The sequence below is a fragment of the Chenopodium album genome, chromosome 10 (assembly GCF_948465745.1).
Source record: "Chenopodium album chromosome 10, dcCheAlbu1.1, whole genome shotgun sequence".
NCBI classification, from domain to species: domain Eukaryota; kingdom Viridiplantae; phylum Streptophyta; class Magnoliopsida; order Caryophyllales; family Amaranthaceae; genus Chenopodium; species Chenopodium album.
In genome coordinates, this window is record NC_137843.1 from 38398106 (window position 1) to 38423766 (window position 25661).

A 25661-nucleotide genomic window follows, 5' to 3' on the forward strand; every position below is an offset into this window, starting at 1 on the left:
GTTATGGGAGTTTAATACTTAAGGTTTAGTTGAAAAATATTTACTTAACATTGTTAGGTGGCCTAATTTAACTTTGATGCTTTTGTAATGGATTATAAGTGGCAACGAGTTCCACTTTTGCAATGTAATCTTGACATCTTTTGATTGGAATGAATTTAACAAGCTTGTTTGACATATATATACTTTTTCATCATTCTTTTAACATATATCCAACATGCCATTAACATAATCAACCAAATTTGTTTCATAACATTAGATTAAAAAATAGGCTTTCAAAGCCTTACACCAAAGTATGTGTCTAAAAACTACCTCCAACAGTTACTCTATTACATGAACTAACAACACATCGAGCTAAAAGTCTTTTACACAATACACATATTTTCACCGAGTTAGATTTGCATTTTTAAAAGTTTGAAGCATAGCCTCCTGGTCTGCTTTCCAGTTTGTGGACTTGGCTCTTTGTTGGTCGGACAAGGTTGACTGAAGGAGGGTGTATTTTGTTGACTTTTCCCCTTAGATTTTGACTGTGAAGCTTGTGCTTACTCTATGGTTCACACCCTGGCTTCTCCTGGGGAAATAACCCTGTTTCCAATGATGTTAAGTCTTGGCCCTACTAAACTTTGTTTTTTTTAAAAAAAAAAAAAAATCATCAACCTCATGGTATGTTTAAAGGGGTCTTCCTTGCTTAAGCTAGTTCAATGAAGCAACCTTTGACTTCTTTGCTGCTCTTTGATCACTCTTCTTCCTCTACTCTATTAAGCATGGTATGTTTAAAGGGGTCTTCCTGCTGATCTCTGGTTGCTTGGTTCGGGTACAGATGGAAACTAGTAAGTCTTGGCATAGTGCCCAAATCCATCACAATTCCTACACTAGTTCTTCCGTTTTTTGTTTTGTTGTTCCCCTGCTGCTAATGATCTCTCACCATGCTCTAGTTTCCTTAAGGTTGAGGTTCCCTCATTATCACTCTCTCCTAGTGTTTGGGGCCTGACATTGGTTAAATTGGAGGCTCAAAAGCCCTCCTATAGCTTTTCATGCTATAATAAGGGTGGACATACTGCTCAACATTAGACCTTTGGTCCAATACACACATGGAATTCCTATAAGCTACCAATGATAACAAATACATGCTCCATTTCCCAAATCAACTATAGGATATACGCTGTTGTTTCCATCCTTGGATACAACCACTAAGATTTGCCCTAGGTAAGAACCTTTCAGGTGGCAATCATCCACCCTTATGATTGGCCTACAACCCCTCAAAAACCCATCTTTTAGAGGTCTTAGATAAATGAACATCCACAAAAACAAGGAGGGCTTAAGGTTATCAATGTCTTCTACTACCACATTATAGCTTGACCCTGGATAATGCTTTAACAAAACCTTCTTATAATCCAAAAACCATGCATATTTCTCAATTGCTGAACAAAAAATGATTAGCTTAGCTCTGCACCTTGCCAGCCAAGCTTTAAAGTAGCTCACTTGAATACCCAGATAGGATTACTTCTAAATTCCTTGCCTAAATTCGAATTTCTTCTAATAGATTAACCCTATCTCTGATCTGCTTAATCTTCCAAGTAGAATTACTTCTAAACTCCTCTAGATACTATTCAACAATGTACTATGCAGTGACCTTGCTATTCTCCTTGGTTCTCATACATGTATGCTTTAACCTCATACTCTTAATTTGCCAAGTTTGCTGTTTGACTAACTTCATTGTGTGAGTAAGGTGTGCTCATCGTAGGGGATCCTTCTACTCTATGCCCATGGCCCATTAAAATTTCTACGACTTTACACTTTTTAAGGTGTATTCGGATTTGAATTCCTGACTGTTTGGGAGACCTTGAATTAGAGTTTATTCTATCATTACGCTTTTTTTGTAAGAAATAATAAGGAGTCACCAATGAGATTTTTGTAATAGCTTATGGTCTGGTTGACACAGAGAGCATAGATAGCTAGACTTATTTCTTCAGAAACCTAAGGTGCTTATTTGCCCAGTATGGATCTCAGAAGGATGACTGGACTTTTATAAGTGACATGATGAAGGTTAGTTCCTCCTTTTTTAAAAAAAAAAAATTGTGTTGGTAAACTTGAGCTCCACTAACTAACTTTGCCATGTTTGTTGAAGAGTGTTGAATCAGCTTTGTTTGAGGTGTTTCCAAGAACAACTAAGAGAGTATGCTTCCAGCATTTGTACTCAAACTGCAAGACTGCAGGATGGAGTGGGACAGAGTTTCATAAGCTCTTTTGGATTGCAGCAAATGCATATAATGAATATATGTATGACAAAGCGATGTCTAAGATTAAGGACTATGATGCAGCAGCATTTCAGTATCTTACAAATGTTGAAGAGCAATGGAGTGTGCACAGGTTTGACGGTCTAGTTTGTTGTGATCATAAAACAACAAATTTTGTTGTGTCATTCAATGCATGCACTCCTATTTTTATTGTTGTGTCTATTATCTTTTGTTGCTTTGCTACTCTTCTCTTGAGCTCCTTCAACTCTTGCTTCAACAAGCTTTCACCTCCATGAAATTGCGTGTCTATCCCTCCCCTACTTTGATTTCGATAACCCGATAGGACATTTTGCACCACATTACCCTTGCACCATCTAAATGTCTCACATACATCACACTTATAGTACAATCGTTGTGGATTTTTTGCCGAATCAGAGCTCCTTATTGCAACCTTCCTACCACAACAACAAGCTTTGTTAGGCACTCTTACGTACGAAGAATCGAAAGATGACGATGATGATATTGAGTGTGTGGAAATCTTTGAAAATGCTTTTAGAAGTGTGACTTGCTATGTGAATCCCTCAATACATTTATATGCACAAACTAGCCGTTATAACTGTTCAACGACTAGTTTTTTTAAAAATAAAACCGTTGTAATAATATGGGTATATTGTGAAATAACTTTAAACTAAATGGTATATGGTGAAATAACTTATAAAATAATGGTCTATGGTGAATTAGTAAATTACCCCAAACGGCAGACTAACGGTTGTTACCAAAAAAAGGCATTTTGTGTTAATGTATAGTAAATGAGTGGTATTTGGTGTATTAGAAAGTTTTTGGTGGTATATGGTGAATTAAGCTTTAACTCAGTGGTATATGGTGAAATTTCCGTAATAATTAATTATTCAATTCTAGTCTTTGATTAAAGAAAGAATACTATGTGAAGTTAATTAATTAAAAGTTTGTTTAAAGTGATTAAACAACACTAATTCATCAATTAAAGTTATTTAAACAATAAAAGAAAAGTGATTTATCTAAGTGCTTAGGAAACTAACCGTTCTTTTATGCTAAATCTCTGTTTTAAATGTTTATGGATCTTCTATCTTCTTCGTACCACCAAGGACTTCAATGGATTCAATTAGGGTTGGAAAGTATTTGGGAAAAGAGAAGAAAAGTAGTATGATAGTAAGAGGACTTGAGAGATTAAGGACTTAAGAATGCTAGGGTTTAGAATATTGATTTTTCTGTTATCAGTAGGGCTAAACAAAGACCCCTATTTATAGGCGTAGGAATCTAGGTTTAGGGTTTTAAGCCACGGCGTCAAGTGGAGCACACAACTCTCGGAGTCATGTTGAGTGTCGCACGCAACTCTATAAGTTGTGCACGTCAAGCGCGCGCAACTTATAGAGTTGCGCTCGGTGCGGTTTGCCTTATACAAAACTCGTTTTTAAAAATTTTATAAATTTTTATTGCAAAGTTGGATTAAGGCATATGAGATATCATTAGAAAGCACTGGATGTCTACTTTCCAATGACGTTGAAATTAGGTTAAAATCGGTTATGTATCAAAAGATATGGCCATTTGAGTGCAAGGGTGTCGATTTTAGGGCCAGGTTTAGTATTTTGATGATAACTTCTTCATTTTAACTCAGAATGGGGCTTATAATATATACTGTTGGAAAGCTGTTTGAAAAGTATTTAGGATGTTTTTACCCTCTTTTCATAGCTTTTTTTTCTTAATAAATGCTTAGTTTTACGCATTTTCTCCTTAGTTTCCCTTTTCTATCTTATTTTGTGTTTTTATGGTTTCCTAGCGTTTTCTCCATTATTTTCTCTCTTTTTGTGGTTGTACGTACTGTACGAGGTTTAGGTCTTGATATTGGTGGTTTTATAAGTTGGAAGATGCATTTGGAGCAAGCTTATAGCATTGGGAAAGCTCAAGATGCAAGAAAGTCGATGCTCCAAGTTCTAGCTCTTGCGCTCTCAAGCCACGCTCTCATGAAATCACGGTGTTGAATCCACCGACAAGCCCATTTGAATCTGCCATGTTTAGTGACTATCATGAAGACCTTGCGAGCGCACACGAAGTCTAATTAGCGAGCGCACGAAGTTACGAAGCTATGAAGCGTCGAAGAAACCCAGAAGAGCACGGGCGCACAACCCATGAGCGCGGGCGTGCATGCCCCCTGCGCGAGCGCACATGGCAGCTGCACGAGCGCGCACCCTTTCCAACGCGAGCTCTCCTCCCTATTTTCTATTTCGCTCAATTTCATTTCCTCGCCTCTTATAAATACCTATTTTAACCCGATTTTTGCAGGAAGCTTTGAGATATTATTTTCCTCATAATTTTTGCTTAGTTGAGAGTTTCTCTCTCTAGTTTTAGGGTTAGTTTAGGAGTAGTTTTAGAGAGAAAAAGTGATATATTTCATTGGGGGTTTGAGAGATTGAAGATTCAAGGTGACAATTGTATTGAAGATCTCCATAATCAATCAATGAGGATTTCTAACTTTATCTCATTTAATTGCTTTGTTTAATTTCATGTTTGTTTAATTTGATTTTCATGTTTGATTCTTGATTAGTGTAATTGTTCTTCATATTTTGTTGATTCTTGATTTCCACAGTTTCTTGTTGATTAGATTATGATTCTTGAGTAGTTGTTTGGCTAGGGATTGGGTGAAACTTGAATGATTGATTGATTGTGATTAATTTGGGAATTATGGTGATTGATTGTTGAGATTGAAGTGAATAATGTGAGTTTGCATGTGTGTAGTTTGATTAGGCCTTGAGAATTATGCTAGATTGCATTGTGATTTCTAATGACACGACCCATTGATTTAGGAATTTCAATCGTTGATTTGGTTGGATTGTGATTCTCCTAGTTTCTTATTTGTAAAGACCACTAGCTTAATAATTAGGAGATAGCTCTTTGATTCCAATTGATTGCTCTTATCATTAGTTTTCACAACAATTAATTGACATGTTTTTTCCAAGTTGTTGCAATTGTCATAATTACTTGTTGATCCCCATTCCCTAGTGTTTATTTTCTTGATTTTTTGTTTTGTTAGTTGATTAGTCTTGGTTACTCTATTCTTCACCCTTCGACTATAACCCAGCTTAGGTGCACATTGAGAGCACTTGAACATAACCGTTCCTAGTGGTTCGACCCTTGACTTACCTCTACATTCGTATTTAGGTTTGTTAAGTGATTATAAATATTTTTTTTTTGGCTTAGGGAGGATTAGTCAACGACCTAGTTTTCCCCTTGTCACCTATCCCTCTGTATAGGCCTTGGATGGAAATTTGGTGGTTGGTTTATCTTATTGGCTTATTTTTCAATAATGTAAGATCCATTTAATAATTGTGTTTGACGCATCTGGGTCTGTTATTAATTAAGATTAAACATGTATGAGCACGTTTTAGACCTAATTAGTGATCAGACTAGGCTCTAAGATAATGTAGTCTCAAATATGGGTTTTAACTTACTTCATAATGCATTTCGTAGTCCATAAACACTTTTACTTTGATCCACAATGAAGAACGAGTTTTTTTTTAACATCATCACACTTCCTGTGGGCCAAGAGGCCAAAAGTAGGTGTCTACACCTTTCATGAACCTTGAAGTTACAATTCACTCTATCCATGCATACACATAAAGGCATCCTACTTATCTTTGTGTCAAACTGACAGCCACATATGTTCCTACACTAAATAGCTAGTAATCCTACTGTTGTCATTGTGTAAGAAGTAGTATCATACCTATTCTCAATGACATGCACTCTTAAGGCTATTCTCAACACTAAAACATTGATGAACTTAAGCCTATGAACCAGTACAACAGGCTTAGTAAAGTTAGTTTTTCATTGAACCATGGATTGTTGTCTTCTTCATTAGAGGAACCACCTAAGATTCTTAGCTCATCAGATTCTCTCTGAACTTCCTCCTGGACATGAACCTTAGTCACATCCATGTTCTCATGTAACCTTAAACTAAGATCCGTTATAACCCCTTGATTTAGTTCACACTCTTTATGAAAATGCTTTCCAAGACTTCTTGTTACCTTCTATAGAATCTCATCTGAATTTTGTATAAAACACCTTTCATCACCACTATCATACTCCTCCTCACCAGGCTCCCAATCTATGTCAATATCACTCATGTCAGTGGAAGAATACCCCTCCTCACTCCAGATATACTATCCTCACTGTTATCCTTGAAACCCTTTGCAACTACTTTATTTCTTGTTCCCCTTCCCCTTTATCCAAGTCCTTTCCACTATCAAAAACCCTTTTATAATACCCTGTATTTTAATTTAAATTAGTGTTTCATAAATTATTTAAATAATTAAAAATGAATTATTTATGATATTTTATTAGTTAAGAAATTCTTTAAAAAAAATAATAAAAAAAAAGAAGATAACTTTATTTTAATTAAAGGTCCACTTTTATTTATTTAATAGTTTTGAAAATATTTCATTTCATGATTTGGAAATTCTGGGGCGTATTATTTTATAAAAGGAAGTTTTAAAGTCAATTTTAAAGAAAGTCAAAAGACTAGTTTGAATAGGATAAGATTCATTAAGGGTAGAAAGGGGAATTTGTAGGAGGGTTTAGAGAAGGGGTATAAATACCCATCACACGGGCAAATTAAACCTTACCCAAGGTGGAGAATACCCAAAGGTAAACTCTTTCTCTCCTCTAATTTTTCTTTTTCCTTTAATTTTCCCCTTCCCTTTATTTTTACTTACATCACACGCACACACATACACACACACACACACACACACACACACACACACACACACACACACACACACGTGTGGTGGCCGGCCATCATCGCAACCACCACCGGTCGGCCACCGCAGCCACCAGCAAACGCTGGCAATAGCAACACTAGGGGTGTTTGTTCAGTTTTCGGTTTAGATTTAGTCCAAACCCGATCCAATCCAAAATATAATTCGGTTTTTAATTTTCCAATCCAATCCGATCCAAATTTCTCTCCGAATCCAATCCGAATTAAAATTCAATTATTTAGATCCAATCCGAAAATCCGAATTATAATATATTTTTTTTGGCATCTAATACGATTATAACAATTAAGCTTTAATATAAATACAAGTCTTCAAAATCATGATTAAAATAAATAGTTCAACATCAAGTCATTAATTAATTAATACAAAGTCTCACTAATTAATTTTATGTAGTAGTAAGTATATGAGCTAAACTTCAAAAAACAAAGAAATCCATATTTATACAAGCTTAATTTTACAATTTGATATTTGGTTTGGATTGGATCCTATTAGGGTAAATCCGATCCAATCTGAAAATTCAAATTTTCAAAAAATCCCAATCTGATCCGATCCGATTCGATTTAAATTTCAGATCCGATCCGAATTGATAATTTGGTTTGGATTGGATTTCGATTTTAATCCAAATTATGGACAATTGACAGGCTAAAGTCGTATCACCTAAACAAAAATAATTCCTAAGTCCTCTCTAGCTAGAGTAGATAGGAAAGTAGGGTCGACTCCATAGGGAAATAAGTCTTCCTATTCCTAAATGATTGAAATAATCTAAATTATTAAATAACTAAATTATAGATATGACGAATTAAACTAAGGAGAATAAAAGTATGAAGAAAACAATAAATAAAAGCCTAGGGTATAGGTTCACCAATAAACAATATTTCAGGGTAAAATATAATAATCAATCACAAATGCAATAGTTAATCAGCTTATAAAGGGCTTTCGCTACGTATTACAATCACATGATTAATCTACCGGTATTAAATCGCATCTCTCGAATTAACAATTTATAAATTAATCTTCCAATTGAAACTAAGAATAAATATCAATTCTCATCTCTCGAATCTCGAATTAATATTGCATAACTCATACAATTAAACTAGGCCTAATCTAATTTCATAGCATTATATCAATCAATAAGAAATTAATCAAACATTGATAATCAATAATAATAAATTACCCCTTCATATTTTTTATGGATCCCAAAACCCTAGAAAATAATTTAATCACACATATTAAAATCTAAACTAAACAAAGCAATTAAACAAGACATGATGAATCAAAGAAATTAAATTACTGGAAATAACAAAGGAAGAAATTGTTACCAAAATTAACGGAAATAATGAATTGTGTTTTAGGGTTTTTTGTACGTACCCGAGAGGAGGGTGTGTACGTCCCGCTGGAGACAGATCCGCAATGCAACACTCAAACGGCCTGGTCACTTGCAAAACAACGAACCTCCGGTGTGCCGGAGGTTTGCCTTCGTTGATCAAGTTAGTGACTGGAAGAAGGTATTTTAGAGAGAGAAAGTAGAGAGAAGGGAGAGTAATTTTGGGAGTCATTGCCCTTGGAGGATATTGATTGTATCCAACTGATGTAAATGATCAGTATTTATAGTGCATTGGGACATATGCCTTTTAGGTTATTTAACCATAGTAGATTGGCTTTCCACCGTTTTACGGTTTCTAGGGTTATGGCTTAAAGTCCATTTTTACGCTTCTATCATTGAGTGACACGTGTCATGCTCTAATTGACTCATTAAGCGCTGAGCTTAGGGACACGTGTTACTGTGGCATTGGTCCATATATCAAGGGCATTTTTACCCTAAACATTAGCTCGGAAGGAGTAATTTCTCTTTTAAGAGGAATTGTTCCTTTCGAAAATTAGGCTTTATTTGCCGCTGCTCAAAGTCTCTTTGTTCGGCATTTGTCTAGTTTAATAAAAGAGAGATTTGGTTAACTTAGAAAATTTTATACCTTGAACGGTATGACATTTTCTAAGTTAATTAATCATACTAATGATTGCCGTTGAACTAGACAGATGTCGACTCTCATTTCTTTTAGCCCCACTATGGCGATCATATGACCCTTGGGCGACGTAGAATATTCTTAAGACATTTGATTAGCTATTAAGATTCTGCAAATAGTATAACCTTTTTAGGTTTTATTTGCAAAACTCAATGGAACTTAGGTAAGTTCGAAATTAAGGCCCAATTTGATCTTACAGACTACTAGCCGGGAGTCGTTTGATATCAAATAGGGCACGCGGCCTCCTTTACCGTTTGTGTTGCGTTTTAGCAATTACAGACGACTTTAAGTGATTTGACTAGACTTAGTTAGTTTACTCAATTATGAGACTTAACTAAGTTTTAATTTTAGGGCAGGTGGCAAATGGCCACTTGATATCCCAAAGGCAAGTGGAAAATGGATGCCTGATATTCCATAAGGCAAGAGGCAAGGCCACCTGATATTTCGTAGGGCAGGAGGCAAATGGCCGCCTGACATTCCATAGGGCAAGAGGCTAATGGCCGCCTGATATCCCAAAGACAAAAGGCAAATGGATGCCTGATATCCCATAAGGCAGGAGGCAAATGGTCGTCTGGCATTTTTTAGGGCGAGAGGCTAATTAAGTCGTTATAGTCCCACGTTAGATTTTGCAATTACAAGCGACTACGACCTGGTTCTAATTTAGACAGTTGATTGGGCCACTTGCTTTTGAGTTTATAGAGCAATGTACCACCCAAATGGGAGATGCTCTCTGCGACAAAGTTACCCGGATGTCGTCCATCATACAAGCGGGTAGATAGTTGGCCCCAGGCGGCTCAAGTAGTTTCTAATGAACTATCTTTCCCACCGTCTGGGGTGTTTGTAATACAATTATATACTCAATGTTGTTTTTCCCCATTGGGAGGACTTTTTAGTGCGTGGTACATAATTTCAAGCCATAATCTAAGTAAGAACTTTGCTTGAACATCGGCTGATGTCTTTAGACATCCGGTTCTCATAGACTTGGTCGTTCTTTTTAGATTACTTAGGTCAGACTACTATGAGTTGGCCAATTAGGCCGTTCAATTTCGGTCGTCTGTATACGTTTATAGAGCAATGTGCCACCCAAATGGGAGATGCTCTCTGCGACGAATTCACCCGGATGGGCGTCGTCGGACGCCATACTCATGTTGGAGCAGACGGATTTATAAATTTGAATATCATCCGGTCATTGGCCTTATGTATTTTTAAGACGTTCATTTAGCCATTAAATTTTTAACTTAGCTTATATTTGATACATAAGAGTGGGTCGTCTGCACGTTGCACAGGCGGTGCTTCTCACATCAGGAGACATATCCATCATTTATTGGATGTAGAAAAGCCAATTCAACATACCTTTTAGACCTTTTCCGGTCGGTATGCTTCCCTTGAGGGAGACTTAATCCAATATTAAATGATTCAAGAAATCAAATAAGTTGAGCGGTCATTTTTAGACCGTCTAACTTTTCTATAGTTCATTTTAAGAACTTCTCAATGGGAGTTTGAATGGTCTTTTTAGGCCGTCAGACTTAAATAAAGTTTCTAGGGGTTGCTCAGCCTTTTTAGCCGTTTAGCTATACCATATTAGAGTGCTCTTAACTTTCTTGAATAGCTTTAATTTACGCAATCAATAGTAGCTAGAAAAAATATTTATCCACATATTATAAAAACAATCCTAGCTAGCAAGTGAGACAATTATACGAAGTATTATGGCTTCACTTGTTTTTAGCTTTTTTCCTTGCTGCTATATTAACACATGCGGCGCCACAAAAAGGTGAGCCTTGTTATTTGAAGCCTTTAAATTAGTAAGCTTATCATGCGGCATTCTAACTTGTATTCTTAATCATGCAATATATAAATTGCTTATAATATAGCTTCTTTTGTAATAGGAAATACCTGTACGCAACATAGGTCCCTTACTTAGCTCATCCGGCGATTTGGCCATCATCGAAATTCCTGCTCGGCTTTTTCATCCAACTCTTATATACATACATGAGCTCCCGACTCTTGGTCGGCTTTGGGATGCCCCCTGCTTAATTCATGGGAATTAGCTCTTGAAATGGTGATAACCGGCCATGAGATGTCAAGCAATTGAGCTCGAGAAATGAATTTTCTTTTTAAGTACATGCGACATTTAGAGTACGTCTGGTATGGAACAACTTTTCTCACAAGTAACCGAACCACTTTGTAATAAGCCTAATCCGAGCAACATAGTATGTTGCTTCTTACATACGGCTTTAATTTGAACTTGCAACCAGCTTGCTTCCTTATCATTATTGTCGCATTATATTCTCAAATGGAGCTTTGCCATACGCCGATCGATCAAGATACCGTATGGCTGATCATCAGCATATATACATATAAAGTGTTTCACTACTTCATGCATTTTGGTCACCAAATTTGCATGCTACATGGTATTGCCATGCAGGCGGCTTGAACCCACTTTTTTTTTTTTTTTTTTTTCCTTTTTTTTTTGTTAATATCATAATAATGATAAATGTTGTCTTGAACAACTCTCATGCGGCCTACCAGGTAGACGAGCTTGGCCTTTCTTAAGAGCTTCACACCCTCCTCCGCTGAATGTAGGAAGTATATGAGTACACGTACTCTTGCCGCATGTATCCACTGATTACATGAGTATATTTTTGATAGTATTAATAATAATAATGCCACCATTCTCATTATGCCGATCGAAAACAATAATTGAGTGAATAGGCTCTTGGGCTAAATATGAGTCGGCATATTTTCCGCCTGTATACGTGGTATTAGAGGCTTGTTGGTTGCTCTTAAAAGACATATGTCTCATGAACTTGAAATGGCATTAATGCCGCACATGCCGCCTCACCCCTTTCACCCACAAGAGGCTCTCTTTGCCGTCCAACTCTCTAAAAGTTGAACTAAAATAACTATCAAATCTTTAGCCGGTCTCTTTCACCATGTTGTGCCGGCTGACTTCAAATTGATACGACCGAGCTTTAATGGTTGGTCGGTAATGGGTGCCGCCTAACTCATTCAATCATACGGCTGCCACCCCTCCTATCCTCAAGCAAATAGCTTGGGATTGTGGGCTTTCATCATGCCGTGGTTGGACGGCTTTTTTGAGGTGCCGAACAACTTCTAAGTTGAGTGATCTTACATATGGCTCCGCCCAACTTAATCGAGCTTTGCCGCTTGTTGCAGGAAGTAGCAGACGGCAAGAAGCTAAAAAATGATCAATAGATTATAATAGGGGGAGTTGGCCAAGTGAATGATAGGAACTAGGAACTAATCTCAGCCATTGATCGCACTCCATCTAATGGCTCACATTGCACCCGCTCTCATTAATGACATTCTCGTAATTTTGATATTTTCAAACTTTTTTCCAATTTTTTTAACTTTTAATGCAATTTCATTTACTTTAACACTGATTTCATTTACTTTTACTAAATTTCATTTATTGTTGAGAAAAGAAATGAAAACTATTTTATAAAGTAAAAATATTACAAAAATGCCATTATTGACCCTGAAAGCATGTAAACCGTGTGATTAACATGATCTAAGGGCCTAAATTAGTTCCTAATTTTTATTTTAACCTTGGTTTTCTTATATATATATATATATATATATATATATATATATATATATATATATATATATATATATATATATATATATATATATATTTGTCATCATCAATCATCAATCATAAAACATATATATTTGTCATTATAAATCATCAATCATCAATCATAAAACAAGACTAAGCCCCTGTACTAGGTAGTCTATGGCTTGACTTGTATACACATAGCCGACATTCTTGGCGTCGGTTTTCAAGGTGGCACACCAAATCACCATTGCCCGATGCTAATAACTCAAAAACAGCTTTCGAACAAGAAATTGAGGGAGTATACTTTTAACAAGCGGCTTAAATGATCATTCTTCGATTCCACTTATACTCAAGAGAAGACCTTGGTTTTGCTGTCTAAACACGAGCTCTCGGCATAATACTCAGCATCTTGGCCGGATGCCTTACTCAACATCTCGACCTCTCGGCTTTTAAGCTAAGAGTCGATCATGTATAATGCCGCCTGTATTGGAGTTAGCTTGGCATACAGTTGTCGTTTGTGTCTTTTGCTTACAAGAAAGCTCTTGTACGACAATGGCTAACAAGCAGCCCCTACTCACGCACATGAACCCAATCGACTCGGCAATAGAGCCGCTTGCGTAGCATATTTGACCGGCTGTATGCATTCATGTCAAGTAGAAATAGCATAGTTGGGTAGCGAAAGACAATACTCTGTGAATATGTCAAACAGGGCCGTCCCGTTAAATATCGGGCCCTGTTCTAAACTATAAAATGGGACCTTAACGGAAAAAAATTATAATACTTAAATATTATATCAAAAATAATATCATATTACAAGGATATATATATATATATATATATATATATATATATATATATATAAGAAATCTTATGTATTCAGACTATTAGTTGAATAATTAACAGCATCAGATACAACTTCATACTAATCTAAACCTTAAATTTATTTAAAAAGAGCTTTTCTTCTACCACTTTTTGAAGCAAATTCATCAACCAAGTCTTCATATTGTATCGTCTCCAAAAGATCGTTTTCGATCGCTATTAATGCTAATCCATTAAGCCTTTCTTGTAGCATAGTATATCGCAGGTACGTTTTCAGCAACTTTAATTTAGAAAAGCTTCTTTCTGCAGAAGCAACAGTCACAGGTATAGTTAATAGAATTCTATACGCAATAGTTGTATGAGGAAAACAGTCTAAACCTTTCAAAAACTTTAATATATCAATGGTTCTTTCTTTTTCATCAGGCAATATGTCTCTTAATAGCTTTAGCTCCACAAACAAATCATTCCCACTAATATCAAATTGCTCATTATACTTCAAAGCAAGTTCCAGATGACTGCAACATGACTTCAACATTGCCTCATCCAATGATTGCAACCTGTGAGAGCTAAACATAAAACCAAATATACGTTCATACTCTTGATATTGCTCAAATCTATTGTTTAGAGAAACAACATCTTGGTTAACAAGATAAAGAAAATAATTAATTCTAAAAGAATCTTCTCTAGATAACTCCACTGATGGAGTATTGCTATTATCATCCACCTACTTTTTTCTCCGAATTATAAGTCTTTGAGGGAATATTGGATCAACATCCAATTCAATAACAATTATCTTAGAAATATCCATTGCCTTGTGAAAACCAGTTTCCCTGTACTCTTTGAAAAATGAAATCAGCCCTTTTATTTTTCCCATAGCTACATCAATAAACATATCATTTGATTGCAATATTTTACTGACATTATTTATCACAGATAAAATATCAAACCAAATGACTATTGCCATCAAGAATTCAAAATTACCAAGCTCATTAGTTGCTAAGGATTTTAGCTTCACTTTGAATTTTTGAATCAAGATCTTTTTCTGACAATTCAAGTAAAGCCTCTCTAAAATCAGCCAATTGATATTTGATAGCTTTGACACTTTCTACGTGGCTCTCCCATCGAGTGGATGACAAAGGTTTTGGTGTCAAACCTTTTACATTATCTTTCAAAATGTCCCATCGTTTTGTAGAATTGGCAAACAATTGTGTAAATGCGTTGAATAACTCCAAAAAAAATCTCTTGCTTTAGAGCATGATTTAGCCATATCACACAATGCCAAATTTAAACTATGACAACCACAAGGAGTATAAAAGGCTCTCAGGTTTAAGTCTAAAAATCTTTTTTGCACACCTTGATGTTTTCCTTTCATATTTGATCCATTATCATAACCTTTTCCCCTCACATCAAATATGTCAAGATTAAGATTTTTCAATTCATTTTGCAAAACATTAAAAAGTCCTTGGCTAGTTGTATCATTCACATTTAAAAATCCTAAAAAGGATTCTTCAATGCTAATAGAGTTTGAAGACACATCCACATATCTAATGATCAAAGACATTTGCTCTTGGTGACTAATACCGGGTGTACAATCAATTATAATTGAGAAATACTTTGCTTGTTTGATTTTTTTAATTATTTATGTTTTGATGGCAGAAGCAAGCAAAAGTATTAGCTCATTTTGGATTCTATGTCCAAGATAATGAATGTGAATTTCATCGTTTGTAACACGTCTAACATGTTCTTGGATAATGGGATCAAACTCTTCTAGCATTTCAATTAAACCCAAAAAATTGCCATTGTTATCTTGATACAATTTTTTATTAGTACCACGAAAGGCCAAAGTATGTTTAGCAAGGAATTTTACTATAGACATAATTCTTTTCAAAACCTTTTTCCAGTACTCCTTTTCTTTCTCAATCAAATTTTGAACAATTTTAACAATAGTTTCATTCTTTTGGACCCTTAGACACAACTCATACCAAGTGGTCATATTCTTAACATGTTCCATGCCCGTCTCATGCTCCCTAAGCCTCTCACTAACATGTGCCCAATCACCAAAGCCCTCGTTTGTTAATAGGCCTCTACCAATCCCTTTTTTAAATACTTTACAACAAAAACAAAATACTCTATCAAGTTCTTTACAATAGACAAGACAATCTCTATCACATTTTTCCCCATTTGATAAAACTCTAGTATACAAATTAGCCGTAAAGCGTCTAGGGATCTTTAGGGCCCTTCACAATTGAAAAATCTCTTTTAGGACCTTTTGTCACTATTATATCGATCATTCTAGAATCAAGAGCATCCCAATTTCTAGGATCAAATATGTCAAACAAAAATTCAGATTTATTTGCTTCTTCTAAATTGTCATTAGCATTATCTTGCAAATCATCATTTTCATTATCAAGAACATTATTGAAATCATCATCATGACCAATTTTAGGAACAAGATTTTCAATGGGTTCATCACTAACATTATCAGGTTCATAATTTTCATTCTCCATATTAACAGTCTCAACATTAACATCCTCAACAATTGGATTTTCAGAACAACCTTGGGGCTCTTTTATCAGAAATTTATCAAGAGCCCTTCTTTGAGATTGAGTTAATTCCTCTAATTTTTTCTTTTTCTTCCGCTTCTCATATCCAGAATTATATTTTCTTGTAATAGGAGGCATAATTAGAAGTATGATAATTATTCAGTAATCAGACAAGTTATAAATTTAATTAACAAAAAAAAAAAGCCGAAAGGATAGAAAGGATAGAAACAACCTAAAAAGTCCAGCAGACCACTAAGACCAGCAGTATCGATCAAACTCCACAGTCAAACCCAGACACCCAGTGCTGAAAATTGCTATTTGTTGCTTGACAATAGAAATCGAACAATTGGTATATTTCAATCTGTAAAAAAAACATACAGTATTATTAGTTTTTACTTCAATTCTACAAATTCCTCAAAAATCTGAAATTTAATTAGATCATAATAAAATAATCATATATATATATGTATATATATATATATATATAAAATAAAAATTGCATACCTTTGTTAGAAATCCATTAATCCAACTATCCCAAATCGGCAAATCCCAACAATTAAGGTTATCAACAACTCCACAACCAAAATTCCAAAACAGAAAGATCAAATCACATCAAACAATCACTAGTAGAAAATACTAAATGGGAAGCCCCAATTGGCAAGCCGTTTTTCAAATCCGCTTCGAAAGACCCAAATTTTTTTAAAAAAAAACTTTTTTTAAAAATGGCAAGCGGTTTTGGCGCGAACCGCTTCCCATTATATGTATTGGCAAGCGGTTCGGGGTTGAACCGCTTCCCATTTGTTATAATGGTAAGCGGTTCAACCCCGAACCGCTTGCCAATTCAAAAAAAAAAATGCGGGAGAGAGCTACAGGTAACCCTTAGTCAAATTTTTCCCAAAAATTTCAATCCTCCCCTCTTTCATACTATACAGTATACTCGCGCGTTCTCTACTCCTCTCTTTCACTCTCCTCTCTTTCTCAGGTGTACTCCTCCACCACCGCCACCGCCACCACCACCACTCCTTTCACTCCCTTTTTCTTTTTTTTTTCTTTTACTTTCGTGGGTTGCTGCGCTCGTGGCCTGGGTTGCTGCTCGTGGTTGCTGCTCCTGCTCCTGTTGTTCGTGGTTACTGCTCCTGCTCCTGTTGCTCGTGGTTGCTAGCTGGTGGCTACTGCTGTTTTCGTGGGTACATGTGGTTGTCAATTCGTGGGGGGTTTGAATTGAATTAACGCCACCACCACACCTCTCTCTCTCCCTGTCCTAATTGAAGCTACTACTTCTTTCAAAGGCACAACAATTAACTCTCACTCTCAAATTAGGGTGAGCTCTTGCTAAACTTTACTTCAATTTGTATTAATTGTTTGTTTATTCCAAACTTTAAAGTTAGGGTTTCAAATTTAGTGAACACATTTATCTTAATTGTTTTATTAATTGTGATTTTTTTTCCATAAAGTATGTTAATTGTTACTTTAATTGTTTAAATTTAGTGAACACATTTAGTTAACATGTTAATTAGTTTGTTAAATTTGGTTAGTAAATTTTATGTTTGAATGGATTGCTATGAATGAATGAATGGATTATTAAATAACCTTAGTTTGATTTTAGGTGATTTAATTAGCAATATATGAAATTATGAATGAATGAACTTGTGTATTTTTCAATGTCATATAAATGCAAATTATTGAATGCTTGCATCATCATTTGCCTAGATACCCGTTCGAGTCTTTCTCATTAGGAGAAAGTCTTGAATAGTCCCCGGTTGGGACTGTTCTTCAACGTTTAATCTCACTTAGGTAGTGAATGTATGTCTCTTTTTCGATTTTAAGGAAATCTCGGCTTATCATTTTCTCACCATGTTCTCTGGGTGCATATGTAGGTAAGTAATTACCTACATTGTGTACTTGGAGAACTGGGGGGAAATGCTGCCGGATTTTCCTTAAAATTGAAAAGTTGACATACCTTCACTAGTGAGATTAGACGTTCAAGGATGGGTTAGGTTGGAGTGATAAGGACCTTTTGGGAGCATTCATTTTTACGCGATATGGATGAATTATATGATATATGTACTTTGATTGACATAATTCATGTTACATTTATACATTATTTGAAATGTGTCGGTATATTTAAAGGCAATTTAAAACGACAATGGATCGCGGTTGGATGTATGGTAGACGTGATACATTCGAATTCTTTAATGGGCTTCAAGAGTTTTGCAAGAGTGCTTCACAGTATCAGCTCAGTACAGGTGAAAATTACCTTTATTGTCCTTGTGTCAATTGTAATAATGTCACAAGGGTCGATAGTGTTGATACCATCATGGCTCATGTACAATGTCATGGGTTTAGGCCTCAATATCATGTGTGGGTTTGGCACGGTGAAAAGGGATCGTATAGAGAGAATGTTGTTGGGAATGAGACGCATTGTAAAAGTGCCGAGATTCGTGTGGAAGAGGAATATGGGAGTGATGATGATGGAGATGGGGATGAGGATGAGGATGGGGATGAGATCGAAGATGTTGGTTATGATCACTTGGATGAGATGATGCGTGATGTTGAAGGTGAATTTGGTGACCGATCTGATGTATTTGACTCATTATCAGAGGCTGCCAAAAAGCCTTTGTATCCTAGGTCCAAAAAATACACAAAACTCTTAGCCGTGCTAACACTTTTTAATATTAAGTCGAAGCATAACTGGAGCGACACTAGTTTTACTTCTTTGTTGACTGCGTTATGTGACATGTTTCCTGATGGGAATGAACTTCCTAATTCCTACTATTATGCAAAGAAACTCATGTGTCCATTTGGTTTGGAATATAAGAAGATACATGCATGTCCTAATGATTGTGTTCTGTATCGAAATGAATATGAAGAATTGGAGGAGTGTCCACGTTGCAGTGAGTCGCGCTACAAGCAAACAAGCTGCAATGTTGGTATGAATGGACCTCCTGCCAAGGTGTTGTGGTATCTTCCCATTATTCCAAGGTTAAAGCGTCTATTTTCAATACCAAAAATGCTAAGAACTTGAGATGGCATGCAGAGGGGAGAAAGAAAAATGGTTTGTTGAAGCATCCGGCTGATTCTCCACAATGGAAGAACATCGATATGAAGTTTAGGGAATTTGGTGATGAAGTTAGAAATTTAAGGCTTGGGTTGTGCACGGACGGTATGAATCCATTTGGCACTCTTAGTACCAAACATAGCACATGGCCGGTACTTTTAGTGATCTACAACTTGCCTCCGTGGTTGTGCATGAAACGGAAGTACATAATGCTTTCACTTTTGATAAAGGGGCCAAGGCAACCTGGAAACGACATAGATGTTTACCTTGAGCCCCTTGTTGATGATTTGAGAAAGATGTGGGATGAAGGAGTTTCCGTTTTTGATGCCCATAAGAACGAGATGTTCATATTGCGTGCTGCCCTTATGTGGACCATCAATGATTTTCCCGCATATGGCAACTTGTCCGGGTACAAGAACAAAGGGAAGAAAGCATGTCCCATATGTATCGATGACACACCAAGCGTGTACCTTCACAACTGGGGCAAAGATGTGTACGTGAGGACCCGAAGATTGCTTAGGCGCGATCATCCATATCGTAGGCAGAAAAAGGCCTTCAATGGGAAAGTGGAAGAGGGGGTTGCACCTAGGGCATTGAGTGGAAAAGAGGTTTATGCTAGAGTGAAGGGTATACCATGTGTTTTTGGTAAAACAACGAAACCAATAGACCCACATGCTCTTTTTAAAAAGGAATCAATCTTTTGGAAGCTTGAGTACTGGAAAGAACACGATGTTAGACATTGTCTCGATGTGATGCATATAGAGAAGAATGTTTGTGATGCAATTGTTGGGACAATTATGAACATTTCTGGAAAAACAAAGGATGGAAAGAGTGCGCGATTAGATTTGCAAGCTTGGGGGGTTCGTCCGGAATTGTGGGTTAACATAAAGGTAGTGAAGGCAATGGTAAAGGAAAAGGGAAGCGAAGATGGTGGACAAAAACGTAAGGGGAAGCGCAAGGACAAGGCCACGGGTAGCTCAAAGAAGAAAGGTGATGGAAAAGGCAAGAATAAAAAGGTTTATTTACCTCCAGCTTGCTACACATTGTCAAAGGAAGAAAAACGAAAGTTTTGTGCTTGTTTGTATGACATTAAAGTTCCATCTGGGTTCTCGTCAAACATGAAAAGATTTGTGTCCTTAAATGGAGAATTGAAGTTGACAAGTATGAAATCCCATGATTGTCACATGATGATGCAAGTATTCCTACCGATTGCAATTCGTGGTATTTTACCGAAGCACGTGAGAGACGTTATTACAAGCCTTTGTTCGTTTTTCAATACTATATGCAGCAAAGTGCTTGATCCCTTTACACTTGATGCTCTCCAGGCGAATGTTGTTGTAACTATGTGCAAATTTGAGATGTATTTTCCACCGTCACTTTTTGACATAATGGTGCATTTGATTCTTCATTTGGTTCGTGAGATTAAGTTGTGCGGTCCAGTCTTTATGAGGTGGTGCTATCCTTTTGAAAGACACATGGGTACATTGCAAGATAAAGTCAGAAATCCAGCCCATCCGGAAGGTAGTATGGTACAAGGAATAGTGGCTGAGGAGATTGGTAATTTCGTGGCAGAGTATGTTGCCGTTGCCGAACCTATTGGGCTTCCCACTTCCCGACATGAAGGGAGACTTGATGGTCATGGCACAATCGGGTCGAAAGGGATCTCACCTACTCGAGATCAGTTCTTGCAAGCTCACCTATTTGTGCTTCATCATGTTGTTGAGGTTCACCCTTATTTAGAAGAGCATATGGATAGTTTGCGTGTCGAATTTCCATCTAAAGGGGAAAGGGCACTAATGCAGTTGCATAATAAGATGTTTGTGAAGTGGTTCCATGATCGTGTGATGCATCAATTGGAATTGGATGAGGGTGTCTCTAGTACAATAAAATGGCTAGCTTATGGTCCAAAGGAAGATGTTCATTCATTTGAGGGATATGACATAAATGGATACACATTCTGGACTGAGCGTCGGGATCAGAAATCCTCATCGACTCAAAACAGTGGTGTCACTCTTGTGGCTTCATCAACAGAATTTGCAAGTGCAAAGGATACATCACCAGTTGAGGCACTATTATCCTACTATGGACGAATTCAGGAAATATGGGAACTAGATTACCGTGAGTTCAAGGTAGGTCTATTCAAGTGTAAATGGGTGGATAATAACAGGCGCAACGTCAGACATGACGACTTCACTCTTGTAGACCTTGGCCACTTGCGGGATAGTTTGGAACCATTCATCCTTGCATCTCAAGCTAAGCAAGTGTTCTATGTAACTGACCCAGCCGATCCTAAATGGTCCATTGTCCTTGCTGGCAAAAGAAGAATTTTAGGGGTTGGAGATGTTGAAGACGAGGAAGAATATGATGCATTTGATGATTCACCCCCTTTCACTGCTCCTAGACTTGATGTAGCAAATGATGTAGACAATGACACTACTTATATTCGATCAGACCACAACGAGGGAATACTGGAATGAGGTACTTTTATTGATGCATGATTACAAAAATCTCTAGCTTGATTAGATGTGAACTATAAATTCATGAAAATAAAGATGTTGGGAAAATTAGAACCTCATTTATGTCATTTTGAGCTTATATCGCTCCTAAAACCTTGTTTTTGCATGAAATCAATGACTTTTAAGCATTTTCTACTTATAAACATGTTATGTACACCAAATATATATAGGTAGAAAGATTAGATGTAAAGGTGGAATGATAAGAAAGAAGTTGGTAAAGTTAGAACATGTTATATATAACAAATATCTTTCGCTCTTAGCGCCTTGTTTTTGCATGAAATCAACGACTTTTAATCATTTTCAACTTATAAACATGTTATATATTCCAAATATATATTGTTAGAAAGATTACATGTGAAGGTGGAATGAAAACAAAGAACTTGGGAAAGTTAGAACATGTTATATATAACAAATATCTTTCGCTCTTAACACCTTGTTTTTGCATGAAATATTTGACTTTTAAGCATTTTCAACTTATATACATGTAATATACACTAAATATGAATTGTAAAGAGGATAACATGTGAATTTGTTGTGAAAACAAAGAAGTTGGGTAAGTGTTTGATATTTTGGTGAAGCACCTTTGATTACTTTTAGTTATGACTAACAATTTGCTTTGCTTGTGATCGTAGGTGTGTATACATCATGGGTAGTGATGAGAACCTTCATTTGGATGAGGATGTGGATGATGAAGACCGTAGAAGTTCTCACTCTGATGACCCGGAGTATGATGTTAATAAGGAGACATATTTAGGTAAAGAGGAAGACCAAGCTCATGACGAGTTGCAACGTAGGCTTGTGGAGTATGAGATATCAGCTGAATGTGCCCCCCCTATTAATGATAATGTTGTATCCGAGTTTGTATGTGATTCACAAGGACAAAGTCACATGCAAAGTCAAGTGAAAACCACCGGTGGTGGAGGGCGGGTAAAGGAACCGGTGAAGAGAAAAGCTAGGGGTGCAACAAAAGCTTTTAAGAAACCCGGGGTACCCATGGTTCTTGAGTATGACAAGTTCGGTCAACCTGCTTGCCAATGGCGCGACAAATATTCCCAACACGTTGGCATACTAACTCGTAAAATACCCATTACACTTGATTGGGCCGAGGTACCACCCGGGTTGCTTCAAACGGCTTGGGACGATACAATGGTAAGTGTTTTGAATTTGCTGTTTTATTTTGGCTTACAAATAATGTAGTACATGAAAGAGGCAAAACCCGCAATTCCCCTCGGCAATTTCCATGGCCTGTTGCTTCTGCCTAAAAGCTACCTTGGCTTCTGCACCTACCTGGGCAGTTGCCTGGGCCTGCTGCAGCTGCCTGGGCCTGCCAGGGCTGCTGCTGCTGCCTGGGCAGTTGCCTGGGCCTGCTGCAGCTGCCTAGGCCTGCCAGGGCTGCTGCTGCTGCCTGGGCTGCTACTGCTGCCTTGGCAGTTGCCTGGGCCGCTGCTGCTGCCTGGCTGCTGCTGCCTGGCTGCTGCTGCCTTGGTAGTTTCCTGGGCTGCTGCTGCTGCCTGGCTGCTGCTAGGGCTGCTGCTGCTGCCTAGGCTGCTGCTGCTACCTTGGCAGTTGCCTGGGCTGCTGCTGCTGCCTGGCTGCTGCCTGGGCTGCTGCTGCTGCCTGGCTGCTGCCAGGGCTGCTGCTGCTGCCTGGGCAGTTGCCTGGGCTGCGGCAGTTGCCTGGACTGCTGGGCCTGCTTCTCCTTTTTTTTGTTTTTTTTATAAAAAACTATTAACGTTGACAGTTGTCATTCTTACAGAGTGTGTTTAACATTCCTGATGAGCCAGCCAAGAGAAAATCATTTGAAGCTTTTGTACAAGAGAGATTCAAAAATTTCAAAAGTTACTTGAGAACTAGATGGATCCATAAGAAAAAAAGGAAAAGACCGAAGAAAAATAAACAAGCTACTGAAGGAGAGGAGAAACCTGATATCAAACCGTGGGAGCTATATCCACAAATACATCCGGATGACTGGAACAAGTTTGTGGCGAAATCAGTTACCGCGGCTGCACTTGTATGTTTTGTTTATATTATATATATATATATATATATATATATATATATATATATATATATATATATATCAGTTTGAGTAGTTGTTTGATGTGATTTTGGTTTACTACAAATATGGAGGCTAACATTTCTTGATATGTAGGAAAAAAGTGAAAAAGCTAGAACCAATGCTCAGAAGAAATTGTATAGCCATCATATGGGTTGTAAGACATTTGCGGAATCTAGACCAAAGTGGATCAAAGAGGGTCTATACCCCACAGACAAATTATCAAAATCTGATAAACCGCTTTCTTCCACGGTCTCCACTTTGGTATGTCGTGCAATTGACTGGTGGTGTGCTATGCATGGGATTGACAAGAACACAGGCAAGTATGTCATGCATCCGGATACAAAAGCAGTAGCAGATGCACTTGTAAGCAACCTAAGCTACTTTTGCTATTATTACACCCTTATTATTAAATATTTTCATATAAACTACTTCTTACTTGGAATTTGTAACTTCTTGTTTTGTTACAGCTTGATCATACATCGGAAGTAATTGAAGGCAAGCTCACTCCAAGCATCGAGAATGATCCTTTTACCTTGGCTTTGGGAAAACCATACCACCCTGGGCGAGTTATTGGTTCAGGAGGGAAACAAATAGGGTGGGAAAAGGTGATGGGTTCAGAATACACTAGATCGGGAAGAAGTAGATCAAGTGTTAATTCACCATATCATTTGGATGACAAGGAAAAGGAATCACTTAAGGCAGAGATTCAATGCCATTTTGAAGCACATGAACTTGCCAAACTTGCCGTTACCCTCGATTACCCCGGTGGACTCATGTAGTCAGCCAGACCACGTCGTGGACGATCTAGTTGTTGAGAGCGAGGTAATTTCATTACAATCAAAATATAAAATATGAACTTAATTGGTCTCTTTAAGAACTTGGTGTAACGGGGTCTGTTGCATGCCTAATTATATTACCATTGCAGATTCATAGTCCTCCGCATGCAGAGTTAATGAAGATTGCAAATCCAACACCAGAACCTTTCCCTGATGTTAAGGTAAACTTCAGTAGCTAATCATATGTGCTTCTATTAAACTTTCGTCGGTTAGTTCATAACTAATGTCCTTATCAACTGTGTAGGAAGAGACGCCTTGTGAGCTTCTTCACCCCGGGGAAAACAAGGATGGAGAGTTGCCTTTGGTGGGGTATGGTAGCGCACAACCGTTTGACAAGGTCCATTTCAAGTCTAATACTAGTACCCACTATATCTCGGTCGGGATCAATTCTATAGTAGTCGGGTTTGAGGACTTACCATTACCGGTGCCTAGAGAGGAATATGATTTCTTTAACCTGATTGATGCGAAAGGTAGCTTTGTGCAATGGCCACGTGATCGGGTGAGGTTGTTAGGAGTGGTAAGTATACACTACTTGTTTTTAATTAAAACATGTCTACATAAACAATAACTTCTAATATGACCATGTGTTTTTATGTTACTAGGTTACAAAGGAAAATCAGCCCGCTAAAAGGAAGAAGGTGGAGAAGCCAAAATCCAAGGATGTCCAACCTCCAAAGATCATGGAACAAGGACAAGGGTCAAAGGGTGAACACTTGTCGAATAAGAGTTCGAGAGCTCCTTCGACTCCACTCGTAGAAGCCGATGTCCTTAAGTCGCTCTCAAAAGCTTGTTATTTTCTTCACAACCGTGTTAGTGAGTTACCCATGGACAAACAAATTCAAGTGTTTTTACCTAAGGCATTGTTCCATTATGATGAGGATGCGATCGCATTTATTTCAAGAGTGAATGTGAAGGAATTTCTCACCGGTTCAGAGCTTAACATTTCCATTATTCAAGCGTTCATGAGGTAAGGCAATGCTACCATTCCTAATGATATTGTTTTCTTGATATTTCTGAATGAAAACAATGCAAATACTAATAATTTTCCCACATTACTCTTATGAAGGTCACTACAGGTGCTCATTCTTAGTAAACCCAATTCTCGGGCTGCAGTTGGGTGGTTATGCCCCGAGCAGACCTCCGAAACCAGATGCTTACATAACCCTCGCGAAGTGGTAGATTAC

At 37.3% G+C, this 25661-nt stretch overlaps 2 protein-coding genes across 2 annotated transcripts; both read right to left on the reverse strand.

The window, feature by feature from the left end:
* Positions 1-13586: 13586 nt before the first annotated feature.
* Positions 13587-15026, reverse strand: LOC145565190 (uncharacterized). The gene is made up of 3 exons (XM_081625268.1): positions 14819-15026; positions 14194-14341; positions 13587-14079 (listed from the first exon to the last, which is right to left on the reverse strand). Exons 1-3 carry the CDS (start codon positions 15024-15026, stop codon positions 13587-13589), a joined length of 849 nt encoding a protein of 282 aa, XP_081481394.1.
* A 78-nt stretch (positions 15027-15104) lies between these two features.
* LOC145565191 (uncharacterized) lies at positions 15105-16146 on the reverse strand. Its single transcript, XM_081625269.1, has 2 exons — positions 15732-16146; positions 15105-15571 (listed from the first exon to the last, which is right to left on the reverse strand). Exons 1-2 carry the CDS (start codon positions 16144-16146, stop codon positions 15105-15107), a joined length of 882 nt encoding a protein of 293 aa, XP_081481395.1.
* Between the last annotated feature and the right edge of the window lie 9515 nt (positions 16147-25661).